This window comes from Lissotriton helveticus, chromosome 8, assembly GCF_964261635.1.
Source record: "Lissotriton helveticus chromosome 8, aLisHel1.1, whole genome shotgun sequence".
In the NCBI taxonomy this organism is placed as follows: domain Eukaryota; kingdom Metazoa; phylum Chordata; class Amphibia; order Caudata; family Salamandridae; genus Lissotriton; species Lissotriton helveticus.
The window spans coordinates 21,371,109-21,390,736 of NC_136069.1; the positions used below are offsets into that span (position 1 = coordinate 21,371,109).

The following is a 19,628-nucleotide window of genomic DNA, read 5'->3' on the forward strand; positions in this document are numbered from 1 at the left end:
ATTGATCTCCAGGTACGCTCTGCCGATCGCATAGCCCGTCTCTCTTCATTGAGACTCCCGTTGTACCAGGGGTTGGATTTCTTCGTGGATACTCTTTTCAATTGCATTGGAGCGGCCTCATTGATTATTGTGGCCATGGAGTTGAGATAGTGGTCAGTTAGGACCAGCACATCAGAGGTGTCGGTAGGGGGGAGTAGGAGATTGCAGCTGTTGGGGGGTAGAGAGTTTGGATTGAGTTTCCTCATGTCTCTTTTCCAGACTTTGGGCATGGCGTATTGCACCGGGAGGAGTTTTACCTTTTCCTTGATGATGAATGTTATAATATGGTGGTCTGACCAGTCACAAGGTTGTATTGAGTCGAGTTGAGTGGTGCCTTCTTTGGAAATGACCAGGTCGAGGGTCGAGCCTTTGTCGTGTGTCGGAGTGTTGCAAATTTGAGTGAGGTCAGATGCGGTAAGGAAACTTTTGAGGCTGTTAACTACTGCGTCACTGCCATCATTCCAATGGAGATTGTAGTCACCCAGGTAAATTTGTGTGTGTAGCCGTCCTGCGTTGATTAATATTGTGTCCATGAGTTGTTGGGAGAAGACGAGGTTGTCCCCCGGGGGGTGGTACATGATGTGTAACGAGCATACAGGTTTATTCTCACTGGTGACATCAAGGCAGAAGTATTCACAGGAGGTAAGAGAAGGGGCGGTGACTTTATTAATAGAGAGGTTGCTCTTGTAAATGCAGGCGATTCCGCCACCTGTCTTGTTGGGCCTGTCAAGTCTAGTGATGTAGTAGTTGGGGGGGACTAGGATGTCCATGATAGGATTGGAGGATTCAGTTAACCATGTTTCAGTTAGTATGGCCAGGTCAAGGTTCCTAGACCGGATGAGGTCAGCGACCTCCATCGAGTGTTTTTGAGCCGACCTACAGTTGAGAAGTGTGCATTTGAGACTGGGGGTGCAGGGGGAGGTGGAGGGTTCCGTAGTGAGAGGGACTTTGGTGAGGTTGTTGGGAACAGAGCCTCTGTTGCTATACGTGGGGTGCCTACTGGGGTTGGAGAGAATCGTAGAGATGGACATGTGCGTGGTGGCTAAGCTCTTTTGGGTTGCCGGGACATATGTGCTGAGTAGGGTTTGTATGTCGCGGTCCGAGAGAGTCTTGATAGCGCGCTGGGGGCGGTTGGCGGTATTGCGAGAGGGGATAGAGGTCCAATGTGAGGGGTGGTTCGGAAGTGTCTTGGTAGTGCGCTTAGGCCTGTTGGAGGTATTGCGAGAGGGGATAGAAATCCCATGTAAGGGGTGCCTAAGATGTGGGGGGGTGTTGTTCATTCGTTGATATGTGGTCGTGCGGGAGGGGTGCGGGAGGAGTAATTCTTTGAGCGAGTGAAGCTCTTCTTTCACTTGGAGGAGGGCGGTCATAATTATATCCAGCGTGACGTTGGGAGTGGGGTTAGGGTTATTGGCAGGGTAACCAGCGACAGGCGGGGTGAGGCAGATGCGGGACGAGTGGAGACTGGTCGTTGTGGGGGGGCAAGTGTAGTGCTGGGGGGTGAGAGTGGGGGGACAGATGTTGAGGGGGGAGTGGGTACCAGGAGTGGAGGGAGGGCTAAGGGTGGGAGGGAGTGACCTGTTGAGGGAAGGGTGGAGACTTGGAGTGGCGGGAGGGGATATGTTAAGGGTGGGGTGTATGTCTGGCCTGGTTTGAGTGTCGGGCATACGGGGGGCGCTGATGAGGGGGGAGTGGAGGCTCGGAGTGTCGGGAGTGCATGGAATGAGGGGGGCGATGTCGAGGGAGGGGTGTATGTCAGTATTTCTTTGGGTGGGGGTGGGGGGGGGGAGATGTTGAGGGAGGGGTGTAGGTCTGGAGTGCGTTGAGTGCAGAGACTGGAAGGGGCACCGTTGAGTGAGGAGTGCGGGCTAAGGGTGGCGGGAGTGCAGGGAGTGAGTGGGGAGATGTTGAAGGAGGTGTGTCTGACATGAGTTGTTTGAGTGCAAAGAGTAGGGTGGGGGGTGATGAGGGAGGAGTGGGGGCCAGGAGGGGGGGCGCAGGGAGTGGGGGGTGGCGGGTGAGAGAGGACACGGGTGGGGGAGCTAGGTGCGGCGCGGGTGTGGGGGGTGGCGGGGGTGGGGAGATTGGAGGGGTAATTGGGAGGACATAGAGTCGCGTTGTGAGGGTCAAAGGCGGTGGGTCGTTCTGAGACGTTAGTTGGACGTGAGGAGCTCTGGTTCAGTTGTATTGGAGTATGAGTGGAGGGCCGCCGATTTGAGAGGTGCTCTTTGAAAGTGGGGAACAAGTCGTCTAGTAGTTCCAGGTTCCTGTCTGTGGCTTGAATTAGAACAATCCCGTTATTGTAAATAGTAATGGCTGTACTGCCAGGGAAGCGATTGGATGGAGCGATGGAGAGTGATAGTCCATGAGCGGATTTCCTGATGGTGGAGACGTTGAGCAAGGCCTGGAAGGTTTTTCTCCATTGAGCTCTACGTGCGGTGTGGAAGATGATATCGGTGTTCAGGGATCCCTTAGCCGGAGAGAAGTAGGTGTCGGCAAAGGGTCTTTCAGGGTGGGACCTCAGGAGGTTGTGTTTAAAGCGTTTAGCGGCTTTTTTTGTGAGTGCGGGTGGGTAGATTATTTTAAATGTGTGATTGCCGCAGTGATCCATGTTAGGAAGGTGCAGGGTGGGTGTGGGAGATTAAGCAGGGGAGATGTGCAGGATCGCAGATAGATGCAAACAAAATACCAATGCCTGTATACGGTATGTTACATAGGTCAAAAGAGGCGACTGCAGACCATATGTTACAGGTGTCAGAAAGGGCACTAGTGGGACAATATGTTACATGGGTCACATGAGATAGCCGCAGACCATGTGTTACAGGGACAGAAGAGGCACTAGTGAGTGAGCTCAATATGTATTAGCAACTAGGTGCATTATAGGCATAAAAGGCGAAGGGAGCAGCATACATAGGTATATAACTATATATATAAACAATCAGCTATGTGTATAATACTGCTGAAATATTGTGGCAAAAACATATGTCCACTGCAATTTAAAGCGTCAGGTGACGCTAGTGAGCAGGGTGAGATAGGTGCAATAGGTGCAGCGTGAATTAAGTGTAGGTGGATATATCCAGGTACACGTGGGAGTGTAATACTGCAATAAAGGTATGGACTCTATCACACGGAGGTGTAGGTACATAGATATGTGAAAGGTAAACAATGTACTCGAGTGTGTGGTGATGTAAATACCTTTCTATTTGGCAATTACTGCAGCTCAGCAAGTTGTTCAGGCTGGTTGCCGCAATAGTATGTAGTCAGACAGCAGTGTTAGTCCTTTTTCTGTTATTGTCAATGTTCGGGATGACCAGTTTCCCTTTCTGCTGAGGGCGAGTTAGTCTTATTTCAGTGTTGCTACTTCCTAGTTGCTGCTTGGGGGGAGGAGCGAGACTTAACTTCTTTTTGGTGCCCCTTGAACACTTTTCCTGCTGCTGTTCAAGATGTCTGCCAGAATAGACTATAAGGCAGTATTGTTAGTCCTTTGTCCCTTTCCTATTCTGCTGAGGGCGAGATAGTCCTGTTTCTGTGTCTCTGCTTCCTGGTTGCAGCTTGGAGGGAGGAAGAGCCTTATCTCCTTTTAATACCCCTTGAACTCGTTGGAATGCATCCTCGAGTTAGGGGCGGTGGTATGATTTATTGCTTGATTGTTGATCCTTTTATGGCCCCCGCCATTTTGCACAAAGGGGGACAATGGCGATGCACTCCAGCCGGGGAAAATCGACAGCACACTTGGAAATCCGGGCCGCTTTCTTCTGTGGTGTAACTCGGGGTGGATGCCTTTGACATCTGCAGCAAAGTTCTCGACGCCAGTTGAGATGGCGAGGGTGGCCTTCTCTCATCCCTTCTAGCAGCCTCTTCTTAAGGCGGGACAAGGTGAGGTCAGGACATGTGTGAGCAGACAAAATTCAAAGGAACCACTGGGGAAAATTGTGTGTTGTCCTTGATTTCTCTTCTTCAAGTCTTGAGTAGTTTGAACTGATTCATAGTTTTTTCAAGATAAATCCTTCCCCGCTTTGTTTTGGAAGTCTGTCTTGCGGTGTTTCTCCTAGGAAAGCATTTTGTTTGAATGAGTAGTCACCTCCTTTCTGATTGTTCTTTAGTATTTCAGATCAGAGGATCGCCTCCATTTCCATGAACCGCACCGGGGACTGGATCGCCTTTGGGTGTTCAGGTATGTAGACTTGGCTACCCAACCCCTGTTGGTCAACCCTACTCCCCTGCCCAATGCCAGGAAAATGCATGTCTTAAGGTAGTCAAGTATGTACAGGATCTAAACAATGGCCTAAGATAAGGTGACAACCCTCTTCAGGCAGAGGTGGCAGCATCCCCCTGGCATACAGTGGTAGTGCAACGCCTGCTGTAGGGGGGCACTGCCCCCTGCCAGAATGTGGCAGCACATGTCTGGAACATAAAAGCAATCATTTACTACTGCCAGGACTCGGCATTAAAGATGACATTTTTTTTCCGCGTATTGACAGCTTTGCTAATTAAAACGTGCTTGACAATGAAAATAACCTTTTGTTTGATTGAGTGAGATTTAATTATTTATTTTGATAGAGCTCGTTACAATATGTGGGCTCTACGATATCCAAACATCAAGATGCATAAGCGGAATGACCCTGGGAAATACATTCTGATTTACAAAAATATACAAGCGGTTATAGTGATACTTTGTATGCTGTTGAGCAGAGATGTTTGAAGGCTGTAGGTGAGCAAAGAAATCCAAAAGTGTAAAGACCCACTTCAATATGATGGATACATTTTTATTGTTTCTGGTTATTTCAAACCATAACAGTTAGAGAAATGAGAAATTAGTTAAAACTAACCAGAATCATTTTGTATCACCAGTAATCAATTCAAGGAGTGTATCTGCCAATATAATATGTTGTACAAGTTCTTAGTTATTACGTCTTTTACAGTCAGTGTACAATCATGATATGTTACAGTTCTGCCAAGTAGTAAATCGACATCATTCAGGATAAAACCTAAAATGAATGTGCTTTAACATAAAATCAAAGGTTGATGAAATTTAATTAAAAAATATACAAAAGAAAGAACATTGGACAAATAGCCCCATTGATGACAGTCCACTTGAGGTAACATTTGGGTCTAACGCCGCTTCAATGTGAACCAGATGCAACTAGGTGAGATCATGTACCATTGACAGTCACTGTGAAAGAGTCTCCTAAAGCCCTGTCCAGTTTGGATAGCAAGAAGATGGCGGTCTGGTTCCTTCTGCTGTCTTCCATACTGATGATCTTCCACTGCATGGTGTTTGTTGAACTTGTTCCCTCTTCTGTACATACCAAGCTCCTCCAAGACTCTCCTTTTAGTTCTTTGCTCCTCTCAGTGAACCGTTCTTTCTTGCAGTGTGTCCGACCACGAGGGGCATGCCCCCATCAGCTCTTTGCCAAAGATGCCCATCCTGATGCTGTCAAGCAGTACAAGGTGCCTTTCTGCCACCGCGTTGGCACCCAAGGCCTCTTCATCTCTGCATTAAGACATAATCTCTACCTCACTTTGACCTCCTTTTCATGAGACAATGTTGTCTTCCATGGTACCCACAAGTTTGTTGCCAGTTTCTTCAGTGAAATTAGGTTTTCTAAATGGTTCACCTCAACAGACCCCTGCGCCTGATGTCACCTATCTTACATCCTGAAGACCTCTCCTTGTTCATCTCTCACGCAGTTACAGTTATCAATCCTGCTCTTGCCCTCGCTTCTTTTGTCCTCATCAAACTCTGCTGTCACAGACCGCTCCTTGATCTTCTCAGCTACTTCTTCTGGCCTATGAAATTAGTGACTCTGCCCATAAACACTAGAGGACTCCCCAGCGAGGCTTAAAGTGGAATGAAGGGACGTGGCCAAGATGGCGGGCTGAGCAGACGCTCTCATCTTGAGCTCCCGAAACCCCGGAGCCCTTAAGCCGTTCTACACTGCCGATCTCCCCCGGATCAGGCGGCGGAAAGACCCGGCACGACCGCTGAGGCAGCGTAGCGACCTGGACCCCCTAGTGGCCCTGCAGACGCAGCACGACGCCTCGACATCGACATCCCCGAGGCGGGCGAGAGCGCGAGCTGCGGATCTAGCGAGGGCCCGAGAGCCGGAAGCTACAACCCACGGGCGGAGCCTCAGAAGTGCCGGAGCTCCGACGGGACCTGGCGGCTGGGTAACGCACCTTTCCCGGGCCGCTGGCGTGGTCTGCGGCGGAGGCTCCGTGAAGAACGAAGGTACACCTTCCGAACCGGGGCGGGGGAGGAGCCGGCGGGAGGCCGCCCGACACTCCGGAACTCGAGTAGGCCGGGAGGCCTACCCTTGAGCGGCGGCCCTGCGGCGCCTCCAGAAGCCCCAGCGGAGGGGAGAGGCCGATGACTGTGGGAGACGGCTGGGGCGCCCGGCTGCCCCACATATAGCCTGCCTGGCCTAGAGACGGGGTACTTGTGCCCGCCTTGAAGAGCCCCTGACTGGCATCGGGCCCTTGTCCCCTTGGCCCATCCCGGGATCACGCGGCGGAGCCGACCCCCTGCCGAACACCTTGCCTAGAAAGGGGGGCGCCCTATGCCCCATTGAACACTGTCCCGGCTGCCTGAGAGCCCGTGTCGCCACTTCCTGTAATGCGGTGGGCCTCCCATAGGCCCTGGTGAAGACGCACTTCTGAAACCGACCGAGGTCTAGTATTGAGACCTGCTGACGAGGTGGTTCGGCCCTGCCGTACGAGGGGGAACACTTGCTGCTCCTAGGCCCGGCCATTTCCACGCAGCTGGGCTGCACTGCTGCTGAGAGAGGAACGCGGCGCCCCCTCCAGAATTGGCACCTTGGGGCCCCGGAGCCCTGCAAACCCGATCTGGACAGCGCACGCCGCCGAGAGAGGCGGGGCGGCCCGATCCCGACGCCACCACACCCGGCGGACTCTTGTGGCTACCCCCTGGCGACGCGCCCCCACCCCCGTGATGTCAGGCAACAGAGGGGGCAAGAAAGGAGAGCGCACCCTGCACGAAATGTTGGGCAGAGGTGCTCCGAGGCAGGACCGGACTCAACCAGCCTCGAGCCCCCCCACTGGCTCCCGGGGTGCGGAGGGAGGAGATCCCCCGGTCACCAGGTCCTTCCTGGAGTCGCTATTCGGCACCCTTAGAGAGGACTTTCAGGCGTTGAAGCAGGAGGTGGCCGGGGAGGTCCGGGAGGTGCGGAGAGAGGTCGACGCGCTAGGAGACAGAGTATCCACCGTGGAAGACGCTAACCAATCCCGGGATGAGGAGATTGCGCACCTACAGCAGGAAGTCCTGCGGCTTCAAGACCAGCAGATTGATCTCCAGTCCCACGCCGAGGATCTCGAGAACCGGTCCAGGCGCAACAACATCAGGGTCCGCGGTGTTCCATCTAAGGAGGAGGGTGAAGACACTGCGGCCTACCTAGGGGACCTGTTCCGCGACATCTTAGGTGAGCCCGCAGACTTCCTGGTGAGAATTGACAGGGCGCATAGAGTGGGCCCGCCGCGCCGGGCATCGGCACCCCCCCGGACATTTTGGCCTACCTCCCGGATTTTCCCCTGAAAGAACGGATCTTGCGCGAAGCACGGCGGAAGCAACCAGTGAGCTTCCGGGGTCATCAAATAGCCCTATTCCAGGATTTATCCACGATCACACTGCAGAAACGCAAGTCCTTCAAGATCGCCACGGATTTTCTACGGGAACACGACACGCAATACTCATGGGGACACCCCTTCAGGCTCATCTTCCGCTGGAACGGAACATTGCATCAGCTTCGGTCCCTCCAGGACACCTGCGGAGTGCTGTGTATCACCGCGACAGATGACGAAGTCTCCACGCCTCGACGCCGCCGCGCCTCCAGGGAGGGATGGCAGACGATCCGACGGCGACGACCCACACTCCAGCCTTCGCGACCGGATTCTCCCACGATCAGAGCTGAGATGGACAGCGCCATACGTGAGGCTTCTAGGGATTCATCGTCTGGTGATGTGGCCTTGACGGCCTGAGCAGTCTCCGGGGGGAGATCATATTGGCTTCATCATCATTGCAGGTGCGGGGGTTCTGGGGGGGATGGGGGGGGCTCTGGGAGGGCTTAGGTGGGGGCTTGACGTCCACTTGAATACTTTTCCACGGACTAGTCCGTTAGGGACCAGACTGGGACGATGGAGTTTTTTGAGCAGTTGGGACTGGGGTTGAGGGGGGAGAGGGGGGGAATTGGGGAGTTGGGCAGTTCAGGGGTTGTTTGGAGGGTGGGGTTGGGGGGGGTATGGGGTTCCTGCTGTGCTGTATCATCTAGCTGCTATGCGCGCTTTACCCTCGCGCCGCCTTCTCAGGGCTGGGTGAGGATTGTTAGGGGAGGGAACTGGGGTTTGTGCTGTGCTATTGTTTTTTGCTGCTGCTTTTGCCATGTCCTTCTTCCACAGGTACAGAATGCTCATTGTCATGCTACGAGGTTATCGCATTTGCCTCGCCCCGCATTGCTTGTCTGCCCCGTTTTCCTTACTGATTTAGGGTCACTAAGCGATATTTCCCTGTCTGTTCATGGCCCTTAAGATTGTTACCCTTAATGTGAAGGGGTTGAATAACCCGATCAAGCGTAGAGCAATGTTGTCCCTCCTAGAAAACACCCAGGCGGACATCTGCCTCTTACAAGAAACACACCTCTTGGCCCGAGATTGTCTCCGGATGAGGTCCCCCAAATTCCCGGTACAGCTTTTTTCCTCGGGGACTACTAAAACGGCAGGGGTTGCAATTTTGGTGTCTAGACAGTTTAGAGGGGAGGTCCTCTGTAAGGTGGCGGAACAGAAGGGGAGGCTCCTGGCTTACAGGGTTAGGCTTGGGGGATTGCTGTTTACGGTGGGCTCAATATATAGCACTAACGATCACCAAGACTTGTTTCTACAATCAGCCTTGGAGGATATCACGATTACACCGGACAGACATATAATCATTGGGGGGGACCTGAACATGGTCTTTAACTCATCTTTAGATAGATCTGCGCAGCGACGTCCACACACCGGGGAATTTTCACAGCTGAGTACCTCCCGCTTACGGGATCTTGATATGCATGATTTGTGGAGACGCTTACACCCCACCACGCAGGCCTACTCTTACTACTCTCACGCGCGCAAGACATATGCTAGACTAGATTGTCTCTTGGTCACAGGCCCGGTTGCCGAACTAGCGACAGCCTCCGATATGGGGCTTCTTACATTGTCTGACCACGCCCCGGTGTCGGGCTCCTTCCACCTGCCGCCGATGTCTCCCACACGAGGGGTATGGCGTCTGCGGGATACCCTCTTACATAAGCAGACGGTCGTACGACAGATACGCGACGCGCTTACTGAGTTTCGGACGCACAATGAGAATGGGGATACCTCCCGGGCGACGCAGTGGGCTGCCCTCAAAGTGGTGCTCCGAGGTGAGTTCATCGCCATCTCCTCCGCGGAGAATAGGGAACGTCAACAGAAGAGGGATGAACTTACGACTACAGTACGGGAACTGGAACAAATGCATCAGAGGACGGGGGCCCCCAGAGTCTGGAGGCAACTCAAAGCAGCCCGGAAGCTTCTTTCCGCGCTAGACATGGACAGGGCGGAGTACGCGGCGCTGCGCCTGAAGCACGCGTATTACACTGGCGGTGACAGATGCGGCCGACTACTCGCGAACAAACTCCGGGTGAAACACCAGCACCAACGGGTTAGAGAGCTGTCCCTTCCCGACGGAACTTCGGTCACGGAGGACCTCCAAATTGCGGACGGGTTCCGCCGCTACTACGCCAACCTATATGCGGGCGCACCCTCCTCAGCCTTGGCCGAGGATGATTATCTTGCGTCAGTCGACCTCCCTGTCCTTACCCCGGAACAGGCGGAACACATGGAACGAGACATTAGGCCGGAGGAGGTGATTACGGCTATCTCCCTGTGGTAAATAAATAAATAATACCCTATTTTTGACTAGACTTATAGCATAACAGATAGCTCAATAAATAAGAGTCAAGATTCGAGGTAGTAGGAGTTTCTGCAGGTTTATTACAGCATAAGGACGGGATCAGGACAACCTGCATAGGAACAGAATGACAGGGCCCAGCAGGACAACTGGGGCCCAACAGGGGAAAAGAGGCCCAGCAGCTGCTGGGGCTAGGTCTGGGATGAGCGCGCTAACATTCAATAACAAAACACAGGCATATATACATAGCGCGAACACATAGCATTACATTGCAGTAGGCGTAGCAGTGGGTGGAGCAGAAGGCGTGACGCGTAGCAGTCGCGAAAGATAACAGTAAAAAGAGGTGTAACTGGGAGTATACTTAGACATGTGGTGCAAACGTAACAGAATATGTCATGAATGGGCGGAAACATAGGAGGGGGCTACCTAAGGAGCCGGGACCTCTAACCTAATGGTGCGCGAAAACTAGCAATGACGTGTTACTAGGAGAAGCTGGGGGCTATGAACTCTGTGTTAGGAGCAGAGACTAGAGTCTGGAGGGTCGGAGCGACATGTACCTAAACCCTATCTGGTATCTAATGTTTAGGGAACATGTTGATATAAACTAGAAGTCATGAGGGGAAAAGCTAACTTGATTCTAAGACTGGACCATGCATTATTCTACATGTAGTGCGTGATGAAGAATACTAAATGACCATTAAATACAGTATTTCTCTAACGTGGAGCCGAGTAGGCTAGACAATGACGGAAACTATTGATGCAGTTCAGTAGCTTAGGAATGCAGAAGGAGGACTGAACTGATAGCTGGAACTATAACATACTTTTGGCAGACTCAGAGGCAGAGCCAAGCTGCACCGGGCACTGCGAGGCAGGAAGTAAGTGAAGGGTCGAGGATACAGGTGGGGGCTGTATCGCTCCTCAGCGAGGCTTTCAGGAGACAGGAGCTGAATCTGATGTCCGGGCCCTTTTGAGGCCTGGAAACGGGGACTTTATAATGGAATAACGTGCACGCTGGGAAACGTGGCAACATTACTTTACATAGGCCTGATATTCGTAGTATTCACGAGGACTGGAAACTAACATACTAGAGGTGGACACAACTGTAATTGCGTCATTAATCAGGCATGGGGAATAACATATGCATATTGGTCATGCACACATAACATATGATGGATGAGGCGTAGGGACACAGAACATGGCAAAAGTTACTTTTCCACATTCCCTCCTTGTCACTACGTTTCCATCAGGAAACATCAATTTTCATGATACCATCTATCATTTCATACAGTACCATTTGCTCGTCTCGAATTGTCTTGGAACGGGATTTGGAACGGGGCTTGGGACTAGGAATACAAGAGGTAGCACACATGCTGCAAATCGCAGGGCCACATTGTATACAGAGGCAGCAGCTAAATATAATCGCTACTGCTATACTTAGAAAGGACAGGACTTTCCATCCCCATGCGGAAATTATATTCCAGAACCAACCGGACCATGTCCAGGTGCCTGGATCTTGATGTAACAGATGGGCAATTTTATGGAGTCTGGTTATAGCTGAATAAACAGACGGCGCGTTATTTGGAATGAAAATGCAGCAACTAGATCCGATGACTCTACAGGCCCCGCCCCTATCGGCCAGTATGACGTCAAGGACGAGACGATTTTGCAAAACGACAAATCTCATAGCAGATTGTTCTTCGGTTAAGTTACCTAGAGCAGAGGCAGTCTCATTAACTACAGCTTCAAGGGTTCTTGTTAACCTACGGATCAGTTTACTATTCTGGACAGGTCCTACAAAGAAGAAGAAACCTTTATTGAAATCTGTATACTGTTCTAGAGTAGTTTCAGTATAATCGACAATTGGGGACTCCCTTCTATGTCTAATGTGTACTAGATGTGTGTTTCTGTGATAATCAGATGGGGCTAGAAAAACAGGTGGCAGTAGGAAAGCAATGTAACAGGTTCCCTCCCAATCGAGGGGCAGACGGACATATGCAGTCTGACCACAAATAAAATAAGAATGACGTGAAGCTTTGAAAATAGATTTCCCACTGTCACTATACTTGATAACAGTAGTACATTCACTATGACCTATGTGTACAGAACCATAACTACGGACACATAATTCGCCTTTGACTGGTAGTACTGAAATAGCAGGTAAGTCTGGAGTAGTATCAGACTGAACATTCAGGACCATGAAATTCGACGAATAATTACCTAAATTATATACTTCGTTTTCTAGATCTAAACCTGTTCTGTGGGGGAAACCTTGCTTGTCTGGAAAACATGTACTGTTAAGAAAAGACATATCTGTTGAGGATGACGTTAACGTGGACCATGCTCCACACGAACCATTGTGTGAGAATGGATAAGGAAAAAGTGGCAGAACTCCCTTCGGTGTCTGGAAAGGGGGGAGTCGACCACACACCCAACAATTAGTGGCATTGCTGGTCTGGTGTGAATAATGTAACATACGGATAAATGTGTTGTTACGCATAGCAAGGCGGTAAGAATATTCGTGAGGAGGCAGATCACTAAACGTGTGTTCTACTGTAGCATTAGCAGACATATTTACATGAGGAACTGGAAAACACAGGAAAAGTGCGTAACTAGTGCAGGAAATCATTATGCTGATGAATAATACGAAACTCAGAAAAACGATACATTGAAGTGAACTTCGACTGACTCTCTCACTATGGGGGTCTATTTTATACATGTCAGAAACAGTCTAACCGTTTCACCTAGGGGAGGACTTATACAATCAAACTGACTGACTTATTTTACTAGACCTTAATTTGAGCTTATACTCTTGTTGCGGAGTTTTCTCTAACAAGGGAGGGGTTGTAATAATGTCTTGTGCGGGACAGTCCTTTAAAACAATATTCTGGCAATCTTTCGAATCCTGGAAATCCTTGGAAATGTTCTTGGAGACTGATTTCAATCCATTGAAAAGTTTTACATGAGAAAGGTGGACCCACCCCTTCCTGCCTTCCAACTTGACGGCAGTACGGGTGGTCAAGAGGACCTGACGTGGCTCCTTCCAACGTGGTTCCAGCGGACTTGATCTGTCGAAATTCCGGACCATCACAAGGGAGCCTGGAACGATCTCGTGCGGTGCCACCTCGGTATTGTCTGGAAAGGCGGCAGCAACCTGTGAACGACATGAGTTGAGGGCAGACATCAAGGAAGCTAGGTAATCTGTCAGCATATTACATGAAACATCGGTAATACTTCGGGGTCTAGGAGTACCCCACATGTTAGGGGGGCGGCCGAATACGACCTCATACGGGGACAGACCTGATCTGGAATGTGCGACCATGCGCATATAAAATAAAGCGACTGGCAGAGCTACTAACCAGTCCACACCTTTGTCTTTACAGACTTTTGCAATACGGATTTTCAGAGTCTGATTATGTCTCTCTACGAGACCGGCTGCTTCAGGATGGCGTACACAATGGAACTTCCACTGGTACCCTAACAAAAGGGAAACGTGTTTCATTAGTTCGGATGAGAATGGCTGACCGTTATCAGAATATACGACTCTAGGGAGTCCGTATCTAGGGAAAAATTCACGAACCAACTGCTTGGCAGTGGTCGCGGCTGTGTAATCTGGGACTGGATATGCTTCTGTCCACCTGGACAAAGCGCATACGACTACAAGGACATACTTGAAACCTCGACATCGCTCCATCTGAATATAATCCATCTGGAGGACCTCAAAAGGGTGGTCAGGGGGCTGGAAACCACCTTGTTCCACCGGGACACTTTTACCTGGATTAGACTGACAACATATCATACAGGTGCGGACTTTCTGCTTGGCTGCAGCTCGTAAATGCTTGTTGAACCAAATGTTCTGGATACTGTCTAACATAGCTTTTTCTCCTAAATGTGCTGGACTATGTGCGGTATTGATAATGACTTGAACCATAGAATCAGGGAGAAACCATGTGGCTCTACCCTTAGTTAACCATCCTTGATCTGTCTGGACCCCTCCTTGTTCAGACCATTTCTTGATTTCATCGGGAGTAGCATGTAACTGTATATCTATGACATCTTGTGTAGGGTCCTTAACTGTCATGCATATAATCGGATCTGAAGTATGTGTCATGTTAACTGGAATGTCTGGAGTCTGTGCTGTAAGCTTGGCTGTGCGGTCTGCTAAATCATTACCTTGGGAAATAATGTCGGTAACTTTCGTATGTGCTTTGCATTTCATGATAGCAATGGATGTCGGTAAATGTATGGCATCTAACAGGGCTTGAATAAGGAGACCATGCTGAATCTTGGTTCCATGAGAAGTCATGAAACCTCTCTCCTGCCAGAGCACTCCGAAGTCGTGTACAACTCCGAATGCGTAACGTGAATCTGTGTAAACATTAACTTTCAGGTTCTTGGCGTGTATACAGGCTTGTGTCAGAGCGACTAGCTCTGCTGCTTGAGCGGACAGGGTGTCAATACGGTGTGTTTCAATAACTTCAGTGTCAGTAGTCACTGCATACGCGGCGACTAGTTCTCCTGTATTAGTTCTCATACATGAACCATCCACATAAAGTGTCAGGTCAGGATCTGGTAACGGAATGTCTGTCAGGTCTTGTCTTGGCTTTGTCGTAATGTTAACTACTTCCACACAATCATGTGGGTCTGGATTTGAATTAACTGATGGTAACAGTGTAGCAGGATTCAGAACGTTGCAGCGTCTAATTTCTATGTGTGGCTGGAACAGTGTCAATTCATAACCTGTTAAACGTGCAATTGTCAAGTGCTGAGTTTGTGTTCGGTTTAAAAGAACTTCTACTGAATGTGGGACTTGTACTGTCAGGGAGTGTCCTAAAACTATGGAATCACTTTGTCTGATAGCTAGTGCTGTGGCTGCAACTGACTTGAGGCACGCAGGCAACGCCTGGGCTACTGGATCTAATGTGCTCGAAAAATAAGCACAGGGCTTGTATTGACCTGCTTGATCTTGTGTGAGAACAGATAATGCTGTACCTTCCCGTTCAGTAACGAAAAGTGTAAAAGGCTTACTGTAGTTCGGTGTAGCTAGAACTGGAGCTTGACATAGGGCTTTCTTTAACTCGTTAAAACTAAGTGTATGTTCAGATGTCCAAGGGAGGACAGTCGATACGGCTGCCTCCTGTGTCGTTAACTGTATCAGTGGCTTGGCTAGAAATGCATACTGGGGAATCCATTGTCTACAATAAGAAGTAAGGCCGATAAAGGCACGTACCTCCTTCTGGGTTCTGGGCTGGGGAAGACTCGCTATTAACTGGATACGGTCTGGTGTCAACTGCCTACCCCTCTTGGACAGCAAGTGTCCTAAGTATACCACTTGCTGGACACAGAATTGAAGCTTCGAAGGTGACACCTTGTGCCCCATCTCGGCTAGAAAATACAGAACTGTAAGGGATGCTCGTTCGCAGTCACGTTCAGAACGGGCTGTGATCAGTAGATCATCGACATACTGGAGCAGGGCAGTGTCAGTTGGCATGTGAATATTGTCTAGTTGTCTCTTGAGTGCTTGACTGTAAATACTAGGACTTTCTGTGAAACCTTGAGGAGCGCGTGTAAACATATAGCTCCTTCCATTTAAACAAAATCCGAAAAGAAACTGGCTGTCTGGATGAATAGGAACACTGAAAAATGCATTCTTAAGGTCTATGACAGTGAAGAACATGGCTTCGGAATCAATAGCTGTTAACAGGGAAGAAATATCTGGGACAACTGGGTACTGAGGAATAATACATTTATTAAGCTCTCGTAAATCAATCACTAATCGATATACTGGGGGTGCATTCGGATCAGTACGTTTCATGACTGGAATGATCGGAGAATTGCATACATTGGAGTCAGTTTCTACAACTACTCCTTGAGCCATGAGCTCGTCAATAATTTTGGATAAGGCTGCTACAGCCTCGGGTGGCAATCTGTACTGTCTGATTCGGGGTAACACTACACCTGGCTTGAGAGTCACACGATGGGGTGTGATTTGCATATAACCTACATCAGTTGGACCTTGCGCCCATAAGTGCTGCGGAACATTAGACAGTCTTGAATCAAAATCTCGTAATACATAGTGACCCTTAAAGTCACGTAGGAACAGACGTATTCCCTCTGGAGAACAGCAAATAACTGCACCTAACTCTTTCAGTGTCTTAATGCCTAATAGATTTTCTGGACATGACTTAGTAAGTAACAGATCAGTAGTACGGGACAATGGACCTACCTCTAGAGTGACTGGCTTTGATATCTCATTAACTATTGGTTTTCCTGAAAATCCAAGGGAAACATTTCTTGAGCCTGAGAGCGGAGCCCCTGGAACTTCGGCATGACTAATTGTGGTCCTACTTGCCCCTGTATCGATCAAAAATTTTCTGTCTTTCCCTAATACTTGACTGTGAACATAGGGACCTTCTTGATCTACAGGTATCTCGATGAGAGGCAAGCCTACCTCCCTCTCTAGGCTGTTTCATGAATATGACTGGTACTCTGGATACTCGGACTGTGCATACTGATACATCTGCGATGTAACGTGCTGTGTTGCAGCAATAGGCTGCGGTGCGGAAACTGTCTGTTGTGCATTCTGTGACTGAGGAATCTGTGAAACTTGTTCTTGTCTTGGCGGACGTGGTCTTTCTTTAGTTTTACCAGTAGCTATATTGTGTTTCAGAACTGCACACTCGTTTATAAAATGACCTGGCTGTTTACAATAATTGCAGTTCCCTCTAACGGGAGCTGCAGGATGACTGGCTTGATTCGGACCCCTCTTCTGACTGTCTTGAGGAACTGTTTGTGCAACTAGCACTTTCATTTTCGTGTCTTTCATACGTTTTCTCTCGTGTTCTTGCTCTTCTCTGATTCTATTCTGGTGGTACTGGAGCATCTGGAGCATCTGGGACGGAGTATTTGCTTGCCAGGTGCTTTCAACTTTTAAAACTCGGTTTTTAATTTGTGGACTTGAATTCTCGACTAATTTGGTAACAAAAAGATGAGGGTATGACTCACTACTTGTCTTGAGACCACTATTAATACTAAAACATTTCTCAAATCTAGAATAAAAATCACTAATATCTTCATCTTGTTTCTGTTTACAGGCTGAGATTGCATCCCAGTCTTCTTTCCTCGTTGTCAATAATCTGGGTAAAACTTGAATCAGTAATTCTGGTAATTCTTTACATTTATCTCCAAGACCGGTACCTGGTACTCGTGCCTTGTCTTCAGCTTCTAGAGCTGTCCAATCGATCTTTTTCTCTCCCACCTCCCATTCTTTTTCCTTTAACTTTTCATACACCCCTGCGGGTAACAGGACCTTTAACATTTTAATGATGTCTGGGTAAGTGTATTCTCCCATACGGAGCATGTCTTTTAATTCTCTATGGAACCCTGCTGGATCTTTGTCATGACAGGGAATTAATTTCTTCATTTCAAGAAGTTCCATCTTTGAAATCGGAGTGTATACAAACACTCGTTGCATTACGCCACCCGCCCCTTGGACTGGGTGGACTTCTCGTAACGGATTCTGTCTGTCTATGTAGAATGGCTTATTTTCTGGGGGTGAGACATGAACAAAATGCGGGTTCAGGAACGTTCTATATTTGTGGCGCTGTTCTAGAATGACACTAATTAAATCGGTACCTAGACCTCTCCATCTATACTGGAGTAACTCGTTCAGGATATCGTGTAACGGGCCTGGATCAGAATGTTGACCCTCATACAGAGTAATGAGGTGCTGGATCATATACATACCCACCAGTCGTTGCTCGGCTGGGGGCAGTTTTAGAAACATTTGTGCCACTATTTCGTCTGGAAAAGTGGTAGAATCAGTAATCCATCGGACTGCTGATCGGGCTAGTTCTTGTTCATGCATGGTACTTAATTCACTGTAACCGACTCGTGATTTCAGAATGTGATCGGTAGCTTGAAATACTTGTTCTAGAGAACCTTGTTCTGGTGCTAGATGAAAAATAGACTTGGGTTCTAGACGTAAATGGCGATCTGGAAATCTGGATTTTCCTACATACGCTATTCTGGCGGGATTCTCGTTCTCTTCCTCTTCAGGATCAGAGATACTTTCTTTCTCGCTTACTTGTGCTGCTTTACGCTGGTCGTGTAACCTTATTATTTCTTTACGAATTTTCTTGTACATACTCTCCATGGCACTGACGGTCTTGTGCTTACCCTCGGCTATATTATCACTCCACCTTGTCAGGATTCTCATTTCGGCGGGATCTTTAGACGGGTAATCTTGTTCTCTTATTAGACAATTGATCAGGAACTTTAATATCATGAGCTGAATCTCGGCTTTCCTTTGAGACATAATCTCGCCAATACTTTCTGGATCCTCCCCTGTACGGATGAAACGATATATTCTGTCTAGATCTTCTTTCATATTCGGTAAGGTGACTAGATACTCGGTCACTCTCCTTACACGTAAGGAATATAAAACCATAGTATATTCGCCTGGAACTGGATCATAGACACATTCGTTAAGGGCTTGTCTGATTTCTGTAACAGACTTATTACTTTTAGGAGTACGCTGTGATGCTTGAGCATGTAATTCGAGTGCCGATAAACGCTTGTGTGGCGGCGGGGTTTGAGGAGTAGCTCCTCCTGCGGCCCCTAGACTGGAGTCGTCTACTGAGGCTCTACGTCCTGGCAGAGTGGGAAATGGAACTGTAGGCTGGACCGGGGGTACCGTAACAGGTACTCCGGTGTCTGGAGGAGCGGGAAGTGCCTGATTTACAGGGACTAGCGGAGCGCGAACAGGATTTGCATATTCTGGGACTGTGTCGTCCAGATAGGACGAAATAAAAATATCAGCTGCGGTCGGTTTGTGACGTAGCTTGGTCGGAATTAATGGTGGCGGGAAATTACTGGGTGCCTCTGGGGTCGCTTTTGGCAAACCTTCGGCAAGGAGAGGATACATACCCTCAATAAGGGCATGCCTCTGTCTGTCTGACTGTTCGGTTTTGACTTGTTCACCTATCTCGATTAATTCTCTTTCTTGAGCTCGTTCTTGGGATTCTCTACTTAACTCTGATTTTCTGCCTTCCTTTTCCGTTCTTCTATGCGCTTCTTTACGCCATAACTCGATGGCATCTTTCTGTGACTGTCTGGCTTTCTTTTTCCATAATGCTTCTTCTACTCGCATGATACATTCAGCATCCCATGTACCCGATACGGGCCATCTATACTTTTCTTCTAACTGTTTGGTATACTCTACCCATAAATCTAGATACATTATGGCGCTTATGCCATGTTTCTGATACATAAAATGACCTGGACTGTCCCTAGGTGGGACAGGAACCGCTTCCTCTAACAGACCCTTTCTAGTTTTTAACTGACGTAACTTGGAAAATATAGGCATGACTGAACTGTAATCTGGACACAATACAATACACAATAAAAACACGAAATCACATCGCACTCATACCACGATAGTAAAATACATGAAGAACATTTATAAATAACAGTTCGAACAGAATATTACCTGGAATACTGAGAACAGAAATAGAACAGGTTTTCTCGAGAACGGAACAGACTAGAATTACTGGATGCACTGCTGTAACAGTACGGAACATACCGGTCCCATAAAGGGACGCATCAAGACCCGTATCCACCTAGGTGAACACTTCGTTTGTGAGTCTGGGCACCA

General features: G+C 48.8%; 1 protein-coding gene across 1 annotated transcript in view; it reads left to right on the plus strand.

Annotated features, from left to right (window-relative positions):
• The window catches only part of PWP2 (PWP2 small subunit processome component), a 163,963-nt gene that overhangs the window by 82,169 nt on the left and 62,166 nt on the right, over positions 1 to 19,628 (plus strand). The window contains exon 9 of the mRNA XM_078656408.1: positions 4,143 to 4,213. Coding sequence (XP_078512534.1) covers positions 4,143 to 4,213 — 71 coding nt within the window. The remainder of the gene's footprint in view (positions 1 to 4,142; positions 4,214 to 19,628) is intronic.